General features: G+C 40.2%; 2 protein-coding genes across 2 annotated transcripts; both read right to left on the reverse strand.

Moving 5' to 3' along the window:
- Positions 1 to 167: 167 nt before the first annotated feature.
- On the reverse strand, positions 168 to 13698 carry copa (COPI coat complex subunit alpha). The gene is made up of 30 exons (XM_073490785.1): positions 13506 to 13698; positions 13016 to 13129; positions 12847 to 12920; positions 12159 to 12239; positions 11974 to 12050; positions 11771 to 11880; positions 9961 to 10070; positions 9052 to 9151; positions 8632 to 8850; positions 8294 to 8444; positions 8087 to 8153; positions 7891 to 7966; positions 7567 to 7649; positions 6693 to 6918; positions 6082 to 6220; positions 5409 to 5571; positions 5111 to 5257; positions 4731 to 4920; positions 4528 to 4623; positions 4044 to 4132; positions 3805 to 3928; positions 3587 to 3676; positions 3372 to 3475; positions 2659 to 2805; positions 2432 to 2572; positions 2124 to 2306; positions 1867 to 1977; positions 1603 to 1764; positions 987 to 1181; positions 168 to 588 (listed from the first exon to the last, which is right to left on the reverse strand). The coding sequence occupies exons 1-30, from the start codon at positions 13543 to 13545 to the stop codon at positions 529 to 531; spliced, it is 3669 nt and encodes a 1222-aa protein (XP_073346886.1). The 5' UTR covers positions 13546 to 13698; the 3' UTR covers positions 168 to 528.
- A 1106-nt stretch (positions 13699 to 14804) lies between these two features.
- pex19 (peroxisomal biogenesis factor 19) lies at positions 14805 to 20310 on the reverse strand. Its single transcript, XM_073491787.1, has 8 exons — positions 20202 to 20310; positions 19000 to 19088; positions 18243 to 18405; positions 18065 to 18150; positions 17799 to 17972; positions 17543 to 17713; positions 17194 to 17238; positions 14805 to 16313 (listed from the first exon to the last, which is right to left on the reverse strand). Exons 1-8 carry the CDS (start codon positions 20263 to 20265, stop codon positions 16227 to 16229), a joined length of 879 nt encoding a protein of 292 aa, XP_073347888.1. The 5' UTR covers positions 20266 to 20310; the 3' UTR covers positions 14805 to 16226.
- Between the last annotated feature and the right edge of the window lie 1006 nt (positions 20311 to 21316).

Raw genomic sequence — 21316 nt, forward strand, 5'->3', positions numbered from 1 at the left:
ATGCTTACCAAGGAATGACTCAACTCTGTACTCACTTTGCTTCCTCGATGACTCAATCCTGTTCTCGCACTTTGGATATTCCTTAACCACAATAAAACTATCATATTATCATTACAGTCGCAAAGCTACACCCACACACCACACGAAAAAACACCACCAACTCCACATTTCCGTTGATAACAGGCATTTTTATTTTATTGTGTCCTTCCAGATACACTGAGCAGTGCTGCTCACTTTGAATTATTCATGTCATACAAGTCAGAAAAGAGACATCAGTTAGGTTTACAGCTCTAATAAAGCCACAGCACAGAAATGAAGCAGCTGAAACTTACAAGAAAAAGCTTTTTGCAGAATAGGTGATGCAGTGAATAAGACAGTTAAAAGGATTTAGTAAGTTTAACATCACTGTGAGCAAACATATAGATCTCTGCTTTTATTTCTCACGTCAATAACTATTATTTCTACAGGGTAAGGTGGATGTGTTTGAACAGATTGTTCTTCTCTTCATCTCGTCCTCTCCAACTCGTCTTAACGGAACTGGAGTGGACTCACACGCAGACCAATCACATCTTTGCCAATCTCAGTCACCTGGAAAATGAGAGGAAATTAAAGGTTTGAAAGGAGGAAACAAAGGATAAGATCATCTAACGAATCTCTTTTTCTGTATTTTTCTGATGAAACAACTCCTTTAAAGATTTCAGCTATTTCAGTTCCCGTATGGAGAGAAATTAGTCTTATTACTAGTGACAAATGCATGTTTTATGACCCACAAATAAAAACATGATTTACAAACATGTCTGACAATCTGTGAAAAAAGTATGTTTTTCAAAATGTGTGTTCCTTATACACAAATACCACCCTACTTCAATAAATGTCTTGCATATACTGTGCATATATTAGTTCCTTAGATCAGTAAAATTTGTCCCTACTAAGAGACTATATTATACACAAGAGACACAGGAAGGCTGTCCCCAGTCCCGACATACCTGTGTGACCCTGCAGATCTGGCCTTTGTACGTAGGGCAGTAGCAGGCTCCAGACAAAGGGCACTTCTCAACAGGACGTCCACGGTACAGAGGGACGAAGGAGGCAGCGCACAGGTCAAATGGATTGTGGGGGTCGTAGTTCAACTGGTGTGCGTCTGTCAGGGTCTTCTCACAGGCAGCCAAAATTTTGCGAGTCTGAATTTAAGGGAGAGATTTAACATGATGGTAAGAGATGAGAAAGGAGAACAAGAGACAAACCAAGCCTGTTTTGGTGAGTTTTATTTAGTTTATGTCGAGTTTGAATCAAGTGTGTTTCACAAAGAGTTAATGAGGCAGTTAAGCTCGTCTTAGTAAAAAGAGAGGAACTTGAATTCAGAAGGTGTATGGTTGTATTTTTCTGGTTGGTAAGGAAAACATCTGTAAGAGTTTTTCGGTTCTTGGCAATTTGTGAGTTTATTTTTTTCATTTATTGCAGCTTGTAAAACTTAGTGAACTCTGCGCTCGCTTATATCTCCCAGCTGAAACTATGGGGGTGCACAGTGACCCTTTAAAACTGAAAACTGCTTGAATATAAATGAAAATACTGTGAAATTAAGCTATGGGCGTCACAACCAACCTGCTGTGCAACATTTGGATTTGGCCCCAGCTCCAGCAGGCGCCGTGCAAAGCCTGCAGCGGTCTTGAAGTTCCGCAGTTTGAAGAAGAGGTTGAGAGCTGTGCGCAACACCAGCACCATGTGGACTGGCTGGAGGTTACAGTGGGTGAAATAAGCAGCCATCTGTAAGGGAAGAAAAATCACACATATAAATGAGAAAATTAGAAGTTATTAACCAGTCAACAAAAACAGCATTGACATGAAATCAAGGCAACAGATATTTACCTCACACAGCCTCTTCTGCTCATCCAATGTGTCTTTAGGCAACTTCTTCCTTTCTGTCTCCATGGTAAGACCCACTATGTACTCTTTGCAAATTGTGATCAGCTGCTGAGCCTGAAACACACACAGCCATATTACTTTCTTTAGAATGCATATGCACAAAGAGCATCCTGCAGCCAAACATGGGCCTGCAGGAAACATTGCAATAATCTGTGCTGCATTTGGAGTTTATTGTGATTCAAAGCAGATTTAGTGCTCACTTCTGCAATTTCCTGCTTGTTGTCAACCACCAGCAGAGGTACAGACAGCAGGATGGCTCTGAATCGCTCGACAGCTTCCTCAAATCGCCCGGCTGTGGTCAGCTGGTAGCACTGCTGCAGGCGGGCGATGAGGTCGGAGAGGCGCAGGCCCACAGCAGGCAGTCCTTGCTTTGCCCCACAGTCCTAAAAAATAAAATACTTAAATATTGGCATATTTACGTTTACAAAAAAAGGGGATTGGAAACAAAAAAACAGGCACAGATGTACTGAAAGAGTACGTTTGAAATCATAAGTATCGCTCGCTGTACCTTCCAGTTTCTCTGGGGATGGCCGCGCAGGCAGGGCAGTGAAGGCAGCCCCAGGTAACAGGTGCGACCTCTGGACAGAGTCTGCATGAATAGCGACTTGTAGGGTCCAAAGCTCACAACTCCCACCTGGTCGTGGAGCAACTGTGGTATAGAAGGGGAACAGAAAATGTCAGTATAATGCCTGAGTTGGTCACAATATTCTAAAAACCTTAAAATTGTGTACATACTCTCATGGCAGTTTCAAAAGAGCCAGCCAGGATGTGGTCCACTGGCAGCTGAGAGTTGTTGCACCACATCTGTGTGGGACTCATGCCCTTGGTCGGTGGAACGAAGAAGCCGTCTTCTGCTCCTCCTCCTCCACCAGCCGGAATGTCCTGATGGTTGGGAGCATTGTAATAAGAAATTTTAACAGTTTGAGTATGAGAACAGATAACTGGGGTGTCTACAGGTATCAGACAATTAAATCTGAAGCATTTTAAGACCTTTTCAAGATCATTTTTAGCCAAAGTTGAGACAGATTTTTGGACAAATCTGTTTCTTATTTCAAGCATTGCAGGTAAGTATTAAGGGAATCTGGTCCCGTGCTGAGGTAGGTTTTATTTAGGAAGGGTATCATCCCAAATGTGGACTTTCACGCGAAAGAGCCTGAATACTTTGACCAAAAACATTTTTTTTTAAAGATGGAATAATGAAACAAAAAAAAGGCTATGGCATCTCACAATTTAAATTTAAGATTTTTTAATCTTAGATCTAACATTTATAAAACTACATGTAACACTTTTAAAAAGGAACTACAGAACCCTGGATAAAGCTGACAAAACAAAACATGGGTTTGTCGCCTCAAAAAGACCTGATGTGAAAGTTATTCCCATTATTCTTGTCTCTAGCGTTAGCTCTGTTTTATTAGCAGTGTGATTTATAATGACGTAGCTCCTCTCACCAGCTCTGGAGGAAGGTCCAGGTCTTCCTCCACCTCCCAGCCTCCTCCCTCCTCTTTTCCAATTCCTTCATCCCCTAATCCTTCCTGGGCATCCATGAAGCCATCTGAGAGACAGAGAGATGAAAAGGTGACTATGAGTTTATACAACATTGCAGTATTGATGTTTGCTCACTGAAAGATCAGGTTAAAACCGTCTTAAGTTACACTACAATTACCTTCATCCAGCTGAAGCTCTGCATCGTCCCCCCAGCCCTCGCCTCCTGAGGCATCCATGTCCAGGTCGGCAGCCATCTGACCTGCCTTCCCTACAACAGAAAAAAAAGTTCTCACTCAATAGCCATAGGTTTCCACAAACATTGACAGTATGTTTTTATATTAAATGTATTGTGATTACATACGGTATGCCCTTATCTGAATCTGTTATCTGACTCACCCTTTGCTGCAATGGCTCCCTCGAAGAAGCCCTTTGAAACAGTGAGCAGAGGCCAGTTGGTGTCCAGGGGGTTGATTGGTGGAGGAGGCTGCAGCAGCTGTGCATTGGGATCAACCTCTGGCACCTACAAGACACAAGATCCACCATTATTTTATCAAAGGTAAAATAGCTACGCTACACTGACTGCATGCTACTGTTGTCACGTGCATGAAGGTAATAGTAATGTTTTCTCAACACACCGTCTCCTTTTCTGGGTCAAAGGTCTCCTTTAGTGCCTCAGCTTCTTCATCCAGCCCATGAGTGGCTGCAGTCAGGTAAGCCAGAGACTCTGGAAACACAACAAACGGTTTAATTCAGCTCAATTATTGCTTATATTATCTTTTATAATATTTATAATATAATATATTTTTTTCTCCACCAAGGAGGTTGTGTTTTCACTCATGTCTGTTTATTGGTTGGTTGGTTTGTCAGCAGGATTACACAAAAACTACTACACAGATTTCCACCAAACTTAAACGGAGGACGGGTCTCGGCCCAGAATAGACCCCATTAACATCTGGTGCAGATCTGGATAAAGGGATATAAATCAAGGAATTTTTCTCCCTTTCTCTAACATTGTGAGAAAGGGCATTTTCATTAATTTCACAGAGATAATGCATGGATCTCGAGTGCAAATAGAGAAAATAAGAGTGGACATGTGATGAGGATGACACTTGAACTCACTCTGTCCACAGTTCTTCAGGATACGGACCCTCTCACTGACATCTCCCAGGTAGAGAGCTGCCTGATAGTGACCACTCATGTCCTTCCTTATCTCAGCTATAAACAAAGAGTACACAAATGTTAGTTCACTGACATACAAGACACACAAACTTCATCAGGGCCAACTAAAAAATCCCTTAATAAACAGAGTCTCAATCTCTCACCGATCTTCATCATCTTGCGCAACTTTGCCAGGTTGCCAGTGATGAGGTAGAGGAAGGTGAGCTTGTCAAAGCTCTTTGTCCTCTGGTAGCACATTTCCACAACCTGGTGGTGACCCTGCAGCAGGGCTGCTTCACCCAGACGCTCCCAGCAGCTGCGCTCATCCAGGGCTTTGGCTGCCTCCAGAGCCACCTGGAAGAGAGATGTTATTAAAAAAATGAACCAGACAGCAGAAAGGAGCTGATGGAGCAAATTTTGGCTCAACAGAAAATGTATGAGCATCATCAACGTGTATGAAAAAAACATTACAAAACATAAACAAAGTGCAAGTCAAAAATTAGAAACAGTGCCCTTTTTCTATGGTTTGTCATCAGCAGCTCACCTCGATGTTTCCACACTCCAGAGCCAGACTAAAGCGAGTCTTCTCATCTTTGACAAAGTGCAGCGCCACCTCAGGGTAACCCTTCTTTTGCAGGTAGGCAATGATGGACTGACCCACCAGCTTGGCATTACGCACCATGTGGAGCACCTGGAGGGACGAGGATAAGAGGAATGATGTAAAACCAGCAAAGTTTCGAGATAAAAAATGTCTATTAAATTTAGATTAGAGATGGAAAATCCTTGTCATCATCCTTCAGAAGCAAATACAGTGTACTCCAATAATTAATTCAAAGACTCACCTCATCATATTTGCGGTTGACCAAGGCCAGCTTGAAGCGGTACTCTGTGGGGTCGATGGTGAGGACGCGCGGCCTGCACTCCCTGTCCAGACAGTAAACACTGTTTCCTCTCACACGGGTCACATAGATGGGCAGGTCCAGAGTCCGGATGATGCCATGATCACTACAGGGAAACACAATGAAAGTTCCACATTACATCATGATTTCAGAAAATACCCCATCACCAGTTGTGTGCTTTTGTAACTGTAAAACCTTTAAATCTGATGTTGCTGGTTTCCTTGGTTAGGGAAGACACAGTAAAGACAAAACTTATGTGGACAAATGATATATATTAAGAATGTAGTAGTGCAACATGAGTGAAGTGTTTGTGGAGAAAGAAACTTAAATTTCCCTTCTAAAGAAGACTGTATCCTGTGTTGCAGGTTGCTTTGCACTATAAAAACTGCTTTTATCTTTGAAATGAGGTCAGTAAGACACCAAGTGGAAAACGTGTGCCTACTACCAGTCTGGTACATTTGTCTTCAGTTCCTGAAATCAGTGTCATCTCAGCAAGATTTTTTCCTGTTCTACTAGTTTCCTTATAAAAGTTAAACTAACAGATGAGTGTTTGGCTTGACAAAATGAGACTTGTGTCAAGTGTTACGTTAAATGAACTTTTAAAAGCAGCACATACCCTGAGGTGAGGGCGTATTTGATGTGGTTGGAGGTGGTGTAGATGAAAACTCCACTCTCGTCCCAGGCTCCACTCTTCACTCTGATGTTCTCATGAATGTTGCACAGACTCTCCAGCTTACGGTTGCAGATCATGATGGCTGAGGGAAGAAAAACAGAGCAAAGGAGATTAAGACACTGTGGATTTTTTCAAATCACTTAAGATCAACATCAGACATACTGACATTGGCGGTTTTGTTTGGAACAAGTCAAATTCACTTAGCTGTACTAAAACCTTTCATAAAGTAATCAACAGAGCTTTTACCAACATCCATAAATCAATCTTGAATCAATTAAACAACGCATCCTCTTCTTTGTTTGAGCTACTTTGACCTTTTAGAATAATCTGATGCATAGAAACGTACGTGAAGGAACTTTTTTTTTTACCATTATCCCCAGAAAATGATTTTAGCAGCCTTCTTTTAAGAATGGTTGAAATCAAATTAGTGCCTGTGCCTGGTTATACTAATGCAGTCCAAATGGGGCTCATGTCTCAGTGATGTTTCAGAACCTCCACAGAGCAAGATTAAGATGTTCTGACTTTGTGATAAGTATCTTGTCTTATCTACCCACCGTGTTTAGCCAGCAGAGCCACGTGGCTGGTGTCGGCACTCCACACCACGTACTTGACCTTGGCGATCTTAACGGTGGCCAGGGAGCGTTTCTGCTGCACGTCGAACAGCGTGACGCCATCGGCATCACGCAGCAGCAGCGAGCCTGTCCCGGCGTAGAAGATTTCCTCGCAGCTCGGCACCTGAACTTTCTTCACAATTTCATTCTTCAGGTTCTTAATCAGCAGCTAGAAAACGAGAAAGAAATGTTACTGGAAGAGCTGATTTCAAGTTAGATAAACAGAGAGCAATGATAAAAAGATCAAAAGACAATTCAAAACAATAACTCTTTTTTAAGAATTAGAAGTCATCAAAAAAAAAACTACTGCAATGATTATAATGTGCAATGAAGACCTAATGTACACCAAAATGAATGCTACCTTGAAATTAATAAGAACTAACTTAAATCTTTTGTCACATATCTCACTTTGAATGATTAAAAAAATTAAATTAATTAAAAATTGAACTTTTTCTACTCTTCAAAATGTGTATTTATTTTTTGCTTATTGCTCATGAATTACATTGTATAATTGAAAATATATTAAACAGAAAAATACCAGTTTCAATTTCAAAACTTTCGACTTCATCAGACCTTTGACTTCTTCATTTGAGGATTAATGTCTCTGACTGACCTTTCACTAGTCAATCACATAGATCAGGACTATTCTTCACAACAAATAATATCAAACTATGGATGACAGAAGAACATTTCGTCACACACTCCCATATTTTTTAAGAATTCCTTATACTTTTTAACTTTAGAGATCCTTGTCAAGATATTACTCTGTTCTTTTTCCAAACATTGCACTACTTTCTAGACCTACAAATGGACTCACCGAGTGCATGCGGTCCAGGACAGCAAATCTGTTCCTGGCCACCCAGACTGCAGTCAGACCAGAGGACCTCTTCCCCTCTGGTGCTGAGGAAAAGACAGATTCTGTGTTACTTTATTTAACATATACAGTATTTCAAAAATGATCCATCTTGCTGGCATCCAATAAACAATTTTACCAAAGTAACAGCAAAGATACAGTAGACAGTAAGACATGACATTTAACTACACAAAATCAAGAGATAAAAAATAATGACAGGTAATTCACTGTTTACACAAAGCAAAACATGAGTAAAAACAGAATGTTTAAAGTGAGGAGTTTCTTTACCATCAGGGTTCTGAGAGTCACTTTCTTTGGGAATAGAGTAAAGGTCATAGGTGCTGTTCTCAAGGTTGGTTGCCCTCTGCAGGAGGCAAAGAGCGTTACATACAATATATATTTAAAACATTTTTTTTTTTAAATGAACTTGAGTGCCTGTTTATACCATTAATGGATTAACATGTTTTTTTTAAGAGACACTTACAGTGCAGAGCAGGACAGCGTTCTCAGCAGGGTTGTAAGACATGCTGAATACCGGGAACTTAGACCCACTAGGATAAGAAAATATATAAAACACAGCATGTTACACTCACACACTGGTATCCAAATACTTCAACAACAGCCTTAAATCGGTCAGAATGTGGTTGTGTTTTGGTTGCACTGCATGTCACAAATACGAGAAATGACCTACCTGCGTAGCTGCATGACAGCAGTGTCCTTGCTGCTGTTGAAGTCCAACTGGCGGAGGAAACGGTCTTTCACGTAGTACAGCATGTTGCCGTGAACGGCATATGCGGGACGTTCACGCTCCAGCTTGAACACAATCATGCCGCTGTCATGACCTAGAAACACAGACCGACTTTGAGTGCAATCATCACATTTTCATAGTTACAAACTGAAAAATCTTACACACAAATTCAGCAATTTTTGGTATTTTGCGGCAGGATGATCAGTAAACTTTCGTACTCAAGCATGACTCCCTTTGACTTTGTTAAACTTGTACAGACACAGACGACGTTCACCACCTACCAGCAGCAAACAGGTTGAGGTTTGGGTGAGCCCCCAGCACCCAGAAGCGATCGTGGTCCCGGCGGAAGGTCTGCACTCCAGTCCTTTTGGACATATCCCACACCCGGATGCTCTTGTCCTCAGAGTTGGACAGGATGAGCTCCTGACGTGGGTGGAAGACGGCACAGGACACATTGTTGTAGTGACCACGGCATGTATCCAGTTCCCATGCTTTGGATTCTGAACCAGGGGAGGAGACCACAGAAGGAAATCATAAATGGTAGAAAAAGAGGCAACAGACAAGCCATCTTTAGTGAAAAGAATCATTTCAGTTAATATTTACTTTTATAATGTATATCTATACTTTAAAGTGAATAAATAACATCAGGGCTTCAGTTATAATGGACACTGCTTTTAACTAGTGACTTCTGAGTCACTTACCATTCATTCTCCAGATCTTGACCTGCCTGTCATCAGCTCCAGACACGATGAGAGGCATGCTGGGGTGAAAAGCAGCCCAGTTGACCCCTCGGTCGTGACCCTGGACACAGATATACAAAGTCACGTCACACAAACCCAAATAAAGATCCATCAGCTATGCCAGCACTGAGGCAAAGGACTGAAAACTTTACGAAGATGAAAGAACAGACTGTCCTTTCTGAAAAAAACAAACAAAAAAAACATTTTCACTAGTTCACATTTCTCTTTTTAGAATTACGGAAAAATGTGTTTATGAAAAGGCACAGAAAAGTTAGGCCACAACCAGACACAGTCACACTCTCATCTTTGCACCCTCACTACACCTCCATTGGCGGAGGAGAAGTCCAAAGATGAGAGTGTGACTGTGTCTGGTTGTGTCCCAATTTTCCATTGCTTTCATTGGACGACACACCACTGTTATTAATGTCATTTTATTTCCTTGGGTGGGACATTTCTGGACATTGAGGAGCAATAACTCAGGACTCAAAAATACACAGAAGTACATGGCGTAATTTAGTGAGCTTCCCAAAACTAATTTATTTGGTATTTTCCATGAACTGGATTGAAACTAGGAATCAGTGACGATTTGGAAACTCTTTGTACAATGCTGAGCTTGTTTCTCTTCAGCTTTTCAGTGAACACAGCAACGTTTTACACTAATATGCCATCTAATTTAACCACTATTAGCGATTTCTGAACCATAGTAGCTTTAGGCAAAAGAGCGATACAGTTAAGACTGTTTGTGACAAGAGGGTGGCAGAGAGGCCATCAATTAAATCCTTTCTGAACACCAATAGGCACAATCCAGTGAGCACAACACACAAAGAATGTTAAAGGTTGCTTAACTCTAATAACAAGCACACTGCTCACCTCAAGAACATGCTTGACAACGGCATCCGAAGCACCAAACAAGTCGACACCAGAGATGCCACGCACCTCTGTCTCCACAGCGCCTGGAGACAGGTTCTTCTTCCTCAGACCTGGAACCAACATTCAGGGAATCGCATGCAAGGAAGGAGCCATATTCATGTTATACAGGGCACAATCACAGTACAGGGGGGAGGAACAAAACATGTAAAAAAAAAAAAGGGACAAATTATTAGAATGATCAAATATGAAGCAATATCACAGAAGAAGAGTGACAGAAGAGGGGAATTATAAGGAGGGAGAACTATTGGACTACTGAACACACACACAGGCTGAAACACAACAATGTAACCTCTGCTCTCTCATTCCATACCAGCTTGAGTCTGGAAACAATCATGGCTGTGACAGTGCTGTTGATTGGGTTAATGAATCATTTGCATACAGAAGAAAACCACAATTACTCATGATTTGATTGGACAGCAGTGCAAGATACCGATTAATTCCCAGACTCAAATGAGATCAGGAAAAAATGATCGAGAAAACACAGCTTGCATTCATGATTCTTGCCCATTGAAACAATGTGGTGAACAGATAGTTCAACAGCATGAAGAGATGATACAGGAGGCAGAGAAATGGCACTAGGAACCCATGTGCAGGTGTGGATGTTTCCAGGGAGAGCATGGGATAAGGAGGACGCAGGGAGCAAGTGGACTTGGCTGATGGGGTGGGTGGTGGTTGTAAAGGCGTGCTCTGATGGGGCGTTGGATGTCAGGAATATGAGAAGGTTTTCTTTTGTTTTCTTAGCGGTTCATGCATGTTACTGCACAGATGTTTGAGTCACATGCAGAGTTAATAGAATCTGACATGTCAGAGTTTTGGGTTAGGAATGAAGTCAGTAACAATATGGTGACTTCAGTAATAAGAAATATAAACACTGTTGTATATTTCATGTTAGATTTTGAGTAGCTGAGTATATGTCATGCCAGGGGGAGTATAAAAACATTTCAAAATCAGTACTGAGGAGGTTTAAGTTTTGTAAGACATACAATTTCAAACCAGTTAGTAGTTAGCCTGTTTTTCTTTGATGCAATAAGAAGATGGTAAACAAAACTGTATGGGAAGCAGTATGAACTTCCTATAATGAAAGTATGAGTGCAAAGTGAGCCATTCTCTCATGCTAAATGGACACTGTGGAAGAAACAAGGTCTGTCAAGAGTGAAAGTTCTACGCTCTGCCATGACGTCTCATGATGTAGAAGTTCATTAAAACTGTACGTATATATGCAATCATGCCCAATGCGAGAAAATGTGAAATCCCAAGGACAAGAAAGACAGTTACAGAGCGATCTTATGCATGTTCACATGTAAGAAAGTGACAGAGTAGATGTGAGCCAGTTAATTTAGTGAGAAGACAACAAAGAAGAAGCAAGAACAAACAGAGATAGATTTTAAGAGCATGCAAAGGCAGAGAAACACCTCTTCAATTTTCAATTTTTTTTAACCACATCCCTCTGATCTTCATTTACTTCATCCAGAACTTATTTACAGTGCAGTAATTCATTAACAAATACAACACTGTAAATTTGTTCAGACAGACCGACTAAAACACTGTCTGTCTATCCTGAAAGGAGAGGTGTTTCTGCAAACAGCCCACAGAGATTTGTCCTCTACATACAGGAGAGGAAGAAGAGGCAGTGCAGGACTTGATATTCATCCTGTTCCTGCTTCTTCCTCGTCCTTCATACCACCCTGCCCTCCCACCCCTTTATCAACCCAGCCTGCTGTCCTCTGTTCCACCGTCCCCAGGCCCTCACCGGAAATATCCCACACTCGCACGGTCTGGTCCAGACTGGCGGACACCACCAGGTCCTCAGATGGGTGGAACTGGGCGCACATCACATAGTGGTTATGGCCAGTCAGCACACTGTGATGAGAAGGAAAGAAGGGATATATTTAATATTCAGTATCAACTTTTAAAATTGTGTTTCTGAGTGTAAAAAACCTCAGTGTGTCTTACCAGACGCAGGTCCTGGACTGCCAGTTCCAAATGCGAATAGTCTGGTCATCCGAGGCACTAAGGATCCAGGGGTACTCCTACAGACAGGAAAATTATTGAATAAATAATTAACTCATTCTGTGCCTTGAGATCAGTGATAAAATACATAGGAAGCAGACGTAGTTAAATGTGGCTGAACAACTCACATGGTGGAAGAAGGTGGTTCTGATGTAGTCGAGATGTCCAAGGAGAGTGAAGAGGCAGCGCCTCAGCTTGTAGTTCCAAACCTGGTCAAAACAGGAGTATTACTCAGCATATACATGTTTAATATATTAATGTAGGGTGCAAAATTAACGTGATATTTGGGGCAAATACCAACACCAATAATGACTAGTAGAAAAGATTCTGATATCAGCATCTTGGCCGATACACACATTTAGCAACAATTCCTCAAATGTGGTTATGAAGCACTTGTGACAAAGATATAGCTATGATAAAACAATACTGCAACTTTTTTGTCTACTTGCCAAACGGCTAGTAGTATTCAAATTTAAAAAGCCACTTTATTTACACAGTTATTTTGGCTTGTGAGTGAAACAAATCTACCAGCCACTAGCATATCTTAGTAGATCTTTGTTAATTCTGTGCCCTGGATGTAATTGAATAATAATACGTAATATTAATAGATATCTTAATCTACAAGACATAACAGCACCATGAGGAATGAACAGACCATTAAGTATCACAATCTTTGACATTTAAAAGACTGACAGATGCATATAAACAAAATATTTGGTGCAGAACAGCATTGCAAAACATGCATCTTATTCCCTCAAACCTGTCAAATTCATGACATTTGTACACAGTAACATGTGAGTCCAAAAGCTGCCTCACCTTGATTTTGTAGTCGTCTCCCCCAGACACAAACAGAGGTTGCTGTTTGTGGAAATCAATTCCTCTAACGGGGCCTGTGTGTGAAGACACATCAGTAACATCACATATCTATCGAGAATACAATGAATAAAATTATAATACACTATATCAGTTATCATCACTGGCTTACCATCATGCTCGTCAAACTTGTCAATCAGAGTACACATCCGATAGTCCCACAGCTGGATGACTCCGTTGTGCAAACTTGCAAGAACCCATGGCCTCTTGGGATGGAAACTAAGGCCTGAAATACATTACAGTTGATCACGTATCTTATAATATCAGGTATAAACAGGGCATCAGATTTCAGTCGATGGGAGGTCAGCTTTGTATCAGTAAGGAAAACATATCTAGTGGTTAAGTTTAGCGAACACTAGCCAGTGTACTTCGTTACGCTAGCTAGATAGCTAAAGAAACGTACACGTAGTGTCCATTCAACATCAATATAGTTACAGGACATAAGACGTGAAATAAATGATTTAATGTTAGAGTTAGTGATACATAAACCTCTTGAAACAAACAACTGAGTTATTAACAGTGAAAAGGATAAATAATTGAACCGGTTAACGCCAGCTAGCTCACATTAGCTCCTATGCTAACTACAGCTGGTAAACTCTTACCTTTGACACGGGCCGACTTCGTTTCAAATTTTGTCAACATCGTCACTTGACAGTTATACACGTCGCAATTTTAATGCTGCGATAAAATATGACTCCACACGAACTGTAAAAACAACTCAAATATTCCAGACAGGTGAGCTCAGGCGGCCTGATCGCCTTCGCCCATTTAGCTGATTCTCCTTTTTCCTGACACGTAGCTCGTTTTGTCTTCCGGTTGTGAACAATAAAGTTGTACGGTGAAAAGTTGACGCAGAAAGCTCCACGGCGGCGGCAGCTAGAAATACAACACATAGAACTGAAGTGACACAAACCGTATTAGACAATATAAGCATACCTACTCTAAATAATCTAATTCTATACAGCACCACATAATTTACAAGCTCCTTTATTATGTAGAAAGTATATTAAAGACATTTCTGTAGGGGTCAGAAAAGGTCTCCCCAAAAGGTCAGTGCATCAGAACAGCTACTCAAGCTGTTCTGACGCTGTCTGTCAGTTCACCTTTGAGATTTTCCAAGTATAGCATTTACAGTAGATTCGCTACTTAAATAAGAATAACAGGTAAGTACATCATTATAGTAAAATGAAACAACAAAAAGCAAAATAAAGATTACTGTAAGCAGCATTTTGATGATGTAGCTGGTTGAGGTGGACCAAATTTGAACTAATTCAAATATAAACCTTGTTACCGCAGATCATTTATATTACTACCTTCTACATATGTATATAAATACTGAATATTTATACAAAGATATATCTTGTTTAATATTTTTACCCTGCTTTATGCTCTTATGTTTATCATATATTCATTTCATTGCACTCTGGTCTGATGCACACCCACTCTTTAGATTTTTTTTGCTGTATGTTTTGTTTGATTACGCCGGTTTTATGTTCTTGTCTTACATAAAATACTTTTTTAAGTGTACTTCTTAGAGTTAAAATGACTAATACGTTTGAATCTTTATACACACTACTGGATAGTTTATAATTCATATAAATCTATCTTTCAGCATCTTTCATACATAAAATGCAGCTCAAAGTGCTTTTTGGCATGATAAAGAGTAAGCAAAATAGAGCAATACATCATATATTCGCAGATGATTATACTTTTTCATGTTTCAATGTTAAATCTTAATCTGCAATGTAACTAGTTCATAAATTTGTCTAATAAATACAGAAAATATCATAAAATGTAGATACTGAAGTAGCACCTGAATAAATGTATTTATATTTTCTCACTCACTACTACTAATGTGAAAGCAATGATGACTGATAAACCACAATAACAACAATGAAGAATTGCATTATATCATCATTTTATTTAATATATTTACAAAACAAAACAAATAGTGTCAAATAAGAGGTTGCATTTTTAACGGTGCTCTGGGCGTGTTTGCAGCGGCCCTGAGAGTTGAATAGATTGCACCCCCCCAGTGCACGGCTGACTGAATCCTTTCACAGTACCCCTTCTTTATACAGTTATTGATGAGCTGATGGTCGTGTGATTTCTAGACCTCTCTCTACGGGCTCAGCGGTAAAAAAGAAAAAAATTGTCCACTGGCAATAGTAGCTGATAATAAAAAGTGGCCGCTGGAGTAAACAAACGCACCAACCAGAACCGAAATGTGCTAACATCAGGCTGTTGATGTGTTACCCATTAATTATAGGCATGTTTCTCTCCTCTTACTCTGCCTGTAACCCTTTCTGGAAAGAACCTAATGTACTTTTTATGGAGGATACAGGATATACGTTCATGTTATCACTTGTGAAAGTGTTTTCTTTCCAGCAGGGACCTCAAACCAAAGAAAGCATCGCTCTGCACATTAAAAACACTGGGAATCACAGGGGAAGCACTTTGCAGTTACTCTACACTATAATGATCACTGTAACCACAGCAAAGGCATCCGGGAATCAACATCTCAATCACTTCAAATGAACACCTGGGTAAAGGGGACGACACTCGGGGGAATTAGTCTCGTTAGATTAGTTGGCTGAATTACAGTAGGTGCATTTAATGACATGTTAAATCCTCTATAGTCTTTTCAATTCTTTAAATTATTAACAAATGTGCACTCATTGTTTCCAGTTTCCTTTCAGGTTAATAGCCAATTAACTTGTTAATTCATACCTGTACAGAATCAAAAGTGTGTATTTCATGAAGTACCAAAGAATCACCACTAACTTGGTGTGATATTGCAAATTCACACTAATGAAATTACAGTTTTAAGTACTAAGCTGAATGATAGCAACATCTTGTGATGAGACCTAAAATATTAACTTAAAAGTCATTTTGCAAAGGCACTGTTTATACCCGTGAAGTGGTTTCATAGATTTTACCATGAGGCTAAACAGCACTGTAAAAACAACATGGACAAAGGCAGTGGTAATTTATTTTTAAAGGAATGCTATTAAAAGTAAATCTTGAAGGAGCTATGGCAACCACTGACAAACTAATGCAGAGATGTTAAAATGTTCTCAGTTGTGTGCTCAGTGATTTTAGACAGACAAGAGTGGTTTTGTGTGTGTGGTTCCTGTTGGTTTTCATGCTTCCTCCTGTTGTTTCTGCATCCACACACCATCAGTACGGAGAGCAGGGTCGACGGTCTGGTCACGCTCCTGTCTGACCTTCGCTTCACACTCCTTCACATCCTGCCTATTGCTGATGCACACAGAGTGACCCCTCTGGCTTCAGTGCTTCTGATGGATCACACCGCTACCTCATCACATGATGGAGCACTGCTCTGCTGCCCCGGCCCCAGGGCCTCCTGGGAGATTGAGGGACTCCATGTCAAAGTTAAAGCCTGGAGGCTGGAGGGCAAGAAGAAACAGGGAGACTGCGGTCATGTTTAAGCTAGGGGACAGGGAGGAGACTTTACTATATAAACCACGACACTTTGTCAACTATCAGATATTTTTCCATATCCTTTATACCAGGGCTTCTCAAAGTCCAGACTCTGGTCCGCATCCGGGCCGAACGCCAAGTCAATCCGGACCCAGCCCACACTGGCAGTTTGTTAGTCATCTGATAAAAAACTATGCAGATTCCTGCCACGTTTTGGTGTCGTTTATCTCCATAAATGTATTTATGCACCTCTCCTCTAGTGTCGGAGTTTGAAACACTCAGAGGGACTTCATGGTACATTCAGGTGCACGACTTAAACTCTGAAATCAACAACGCTTCGTCCGGCAAAGGTGCTCTGACAGGGAAGTCATGGTGCGTTCAAGTGCACCTCATAAACTCAGAAATCTATACTCAAATGGCCACAAAGGTTGTTTAAAAAAGGGAAAATTTCAATTTATTTTTCTTATTTTCCTTTTGAAATACATAGGCCTACATCTTTTATAACTCTCATTGTCTTTTTGACTACAGCACTTGAAATAATTACATGTTAAAATAATCATAATAATATCCCAAATAACAAATATTTTTTTGAAAATCAAATCAAATTGCTATCAGCAAACTCAACCATATTCTTGTACAACAGGTCCCCAAGTAGCCTATGATGTTCAAGTTATTTTACTGCAGCATTTTTTAAAAGAATTAATTAGTAAAGATGGGAAAAAATATGACATTTATTCATTGGAAATTAAATGTTATTTTGTCATCGCAAAAAGCAATATGTGAATTAATGACATAGACTACTTTATATGATATATGATATTGATATATTGTTAACTAAAAACTTACCGCATCACCTGCTAGCTCTTTGGGAGGTTGGCCGAGGTCTTGCAGCTGTAAGTAAAATAATTATAATGTGTGATGAGTTTCTGAACAAGCCAAAGTTTATTTACATCAAAGTAAAAAATACAGTCTGTAACCTATACTAGCCAACACCAATTTTACTATAGGGTGTTTCCTCTTGCAGTGGTAGCTATTTAATGTACGATTACCTGCATCATCTAAGCACTTTATCAGTCGCAGTAATGATTGAACACTGATTCAAAATTGAAATATTCAAGACGTACGAGACAAAGGACATTTAACAGAACTACATTACTTTTCAATAACAAAGAAATCAAAAGCAGAGTGTGTCTACCTTTTGCATCAAGTCCATGATGCTCTCGAAGGTGCCGTCTTTATCTGCTGCCCCCTGTTCCTCCCTCTCAAAGTGGGTACAGATCTCTCCCATGATTTTGGCCTGCTGCTCATAGCGCTGGTAGTCCTCCTGGCTCAGGCTTGGTTTGTTGGAATCCAACCATTCTGGGTACTGTGAGTGTGAGAGACATTCATGAGACTCACTTTGTGGCAGAACTAGAGACTACATAATAAAAGCTACTAAAACAGATGCAAACCTTAGCAGTGATCTCTTTGAGAGATGGATAAAGCACTTCCTTGGAGAGAAGGTTCTGCATGATGGACTGCATGATGGGCAGGATGTTCCCCTCATCACCACCTGCTTCACCACCCTCTTCCAAGCCCAGGCCTTCTAGCGCCTTGACGAGGTCGTCTCCAGCTAGTCCTGTAGACTGTAAGAGAACAATACCGTTGGTAAACTGTTCTTTGTTTGCATCGCTCTGAATAGTTTCTGAAACAACTGATCGAGTCTGACTTTACCCACCTGCAGGTTGTCTGCATTTTTGGCCAGGCCACGGAGAGTTTCTTTAAGACAGGAAGTGAATTCTTGTTGGGAGGCGGTGTCAGTGCCTATACAGAATACACACACAACATTCAGGCTACAGGAACAGTAAGCAGAGGAACATATCAAAACCACAGACATTGAAAGTTGTCGAGCTTACCAACTTTTCCTGCAGCCTCCGACAATTTTTGGAAGTGCTGCAGTAATTCCGGCTCCTCCTGGGCCAGCTCAGTCATGGCCTTCTCCCACTCCTCCTTAGCTTGGGCGGCCATGTCCCCCTCGAAGAGAGTCTCAAAGAGTTTGCTGTCTTCAAGCAGAGGTGGCTACAAAGGTAAATAGAAAACATGTTAAACGTGTTCTAGACACCTTGGAGGAAGCCTGCTTTTAGCAAATGCTTTTAAATGTATTTATTTATTGTACTTAATAACCTCTCTGTGATTACAAGTTAAAAAATGAATAGATTGTATTGTCATTTCTTGTCCCAAATTTGGTTGCTTGGTCATTTTAACTGCTCCCAAAACCTACTGAGAAAGTACTTTTTTGGTGGCCAGCTAACCTTTAGGGTGGGGTCTGCACTTTGCAAGCTTTGCAAGTTAAACAGTCAACAACCAGCTAGGCTAGCAGCAAAGGTAAACAAGTCATAAACACTAAAAAATATCAAAAAGTCAAGGACTACTAACAACAAATACTTTGTATCTCTTTGCATTGAAGCAGTGACTTTGAATAATCTGCAAGAATCTATTAAGATAACTTTATCTCTTTTAACCAATTTAGGTATATAAAGCTTATTATCAGTGCTGGAAGACAATAATAAACCCAGAACTTGAGTTCTTAGTAAAAAGGTCAGTGCATGTGGAACAAAATGAGAACCCAATACTGAAACAGCACCATCACTGCATGAACTACAACAAACAGACCTTCTCTGCACCACTGTTGGCTGAGGACGAAGCAGCAGCAGGTTCAGGAGCTGGAGGGGCTGCTGTCTTGTCAAAGTCATCCAACGCACCTAAAGAAAAGGATAAAATTAGAGCCATGCCAGTCGACATTTAAACGAGTAATTTAACAACAGAAATGTTACAATTCAGCCATTATCTATTTATTCATGTATGAGCTTAAGCCCCAGCTGAAAGAACAGCATTAAATGTGCATCAAATGTCTCCAAATAGCTCATGCAGCATATTTTACTAAGTCCAAAGGGTCAATATTAAGGCCCATTTTTATCTTGCATTTTTCTTCACAGGTGTTGTGTAATGTGTTTGCTTTGGAGCAATCGCATTGTTGTTCTGTTTATGTTTAAGCTGAAAATGAATCTTATCATTAATTTTATGAATTAAAACGGTATCCTTATTGAAATAAATAGGATGGGCCTCTAATTCATATCCAATATAAATCCACAGCACCAAAAAATACTGCCTCTAAAGCAAAATGATGCTTTACCAATATCTTTTCACATGGTTTCAACAAAAACTGAACATTATAACCTTCATATAGATAGATTTTTGTTGTAGGACTTTTGTGTTGGACTGCATTTCTTTTGAAGCAGGTGGAGCTAATAAACTGGCAGTTGAGCGTATGTCTAACAGAGCTGTGTGGAAATTACAGGAACATGTTCACAGCTAGTAAACACCATCACCTGAATTCAACAAAAGGCTGGCGGCAGAGACAATACAATCACTGCCAGCCCAGCAGCCATCTTACATCATCAGGTTTTCATTAACTTACATCTAACGATAAATGTCTTTCAATAAACAATTCAAGGGCAAAGACATAATGTGTGAAAACCGCTCTGTTATTCTGGATCACAGCTAAGTTAGCTAACACTGGCAACATAAAGTCTTTCATCACATAGCTAGCTAACGTTAGATGCAATGGAAACTTTCATTTAATAGATTTAGCGATTGATTCGACCGACTGGTCCGACTGTCAGCGATAACTTGCGCTACTGTATCGATATTTGGGAACCAAGCGGGAGGTCCCATGAGCACACAAGCTAGTTAACCCCTGGCACAGAGAGACAGAGGAGGGGGGTCCCGGAGCCGAGTGTCATCCGTTTCAACACCAGAAAATCCCGTTCTGGATAAAAAGAGAGTCTCTGTAAAGACTTAATGTCAACACTTACTGTCCAATAATTCATCCAATTCCGCATCGTGTCCGGTGGACGGCTCTCCTGCTCCCGACGCCATGATGTTACCTTCTCCAAAAACCAAACAGCCCAGATAGCTACCGAGCAACACGTCTCCGAAAATTGACGTCCCTGCTGTGAAAACGTCGCGGGAACAATTACGTCATAACTGCAGCCTCGATTTGAGATCTGGCGCCATCTTGTGGCCGTAGTAAAGATCACAGAAACAAACAGGAAGCAGACACATTTACACAGCTGACATGTTGTTGGTTTGAGGTTGACCAGTTGCTGTTCAGGGTCACCCACGACCAATTTTGGTTAAATGTTCACAGCTAGTTTAAAACCAAAATCAAGTTTATATGCACAACCTCTAAGATTAATCTGACATGGTAAACTCTGCAATCGTTATGGGTAAATATTGTGTTTATTAATGTAAACCTTCCCTTAATTTACAGCCTAAGTAATGAGTTTAACAGATTTATTCTTACCTAAAGGAGTTATCATATAAACACCAGCTGTATATTTACTCAAATTTCTTACGTGTGTACATTTTTAACCCTCATGCAACTGCTGATACATTTGATGTTTTTTTTAACTTTCATTTTTAGATCATTTTGACTGTATTAATGCAAAGGTGTTTGGGGTTTTTTTTTTTCAAACCACTGTCATGACAGCATAAAATCATGCATCCCAGGTTATCAGGCGTTCATTCTGTCATTGATTTGACTATTTTGCACTACATAGGACAATTTACCTGTATTTTGGCCCATAGGCCATATACATGCTATTTCTCTTGTGTCCTATAGGGAGCTTTGCCTCATAATGAAATTTAACCCTCATGCGACTGATTAAAGACCACATTTATTTAATGCATGAGGGTTAAGGTACTATGTTTTATACTTGAGTATTCTCTACTCCATTCAGAGAGAGATACAATTATTTTACCACCATATCTATTTAACAGTTATATTTGCTAAGTAGGCAACTTCACCAGAATTTCTGATAGGCTACAAGTAGAAGAAGTACATTTTCCTGATAATAGTTGCATACTTTTACCAAAATTTTTACTTGTTATTTTAATGTGGAATTTCTACTTTCACTCAAGTAAAAGA

This window comes from Pagrus major, chromosome 21 (assembly GCF_040436345.1).
Source record: "Pagrus major chromosome 21, Pma_NU_1.0".
Taxonomy (NCBI): Eukaryota; Metazoa; Chordata; class Actinopteri; order Spariformes; family Sparidae; genus Pagrus; species Pagrus major.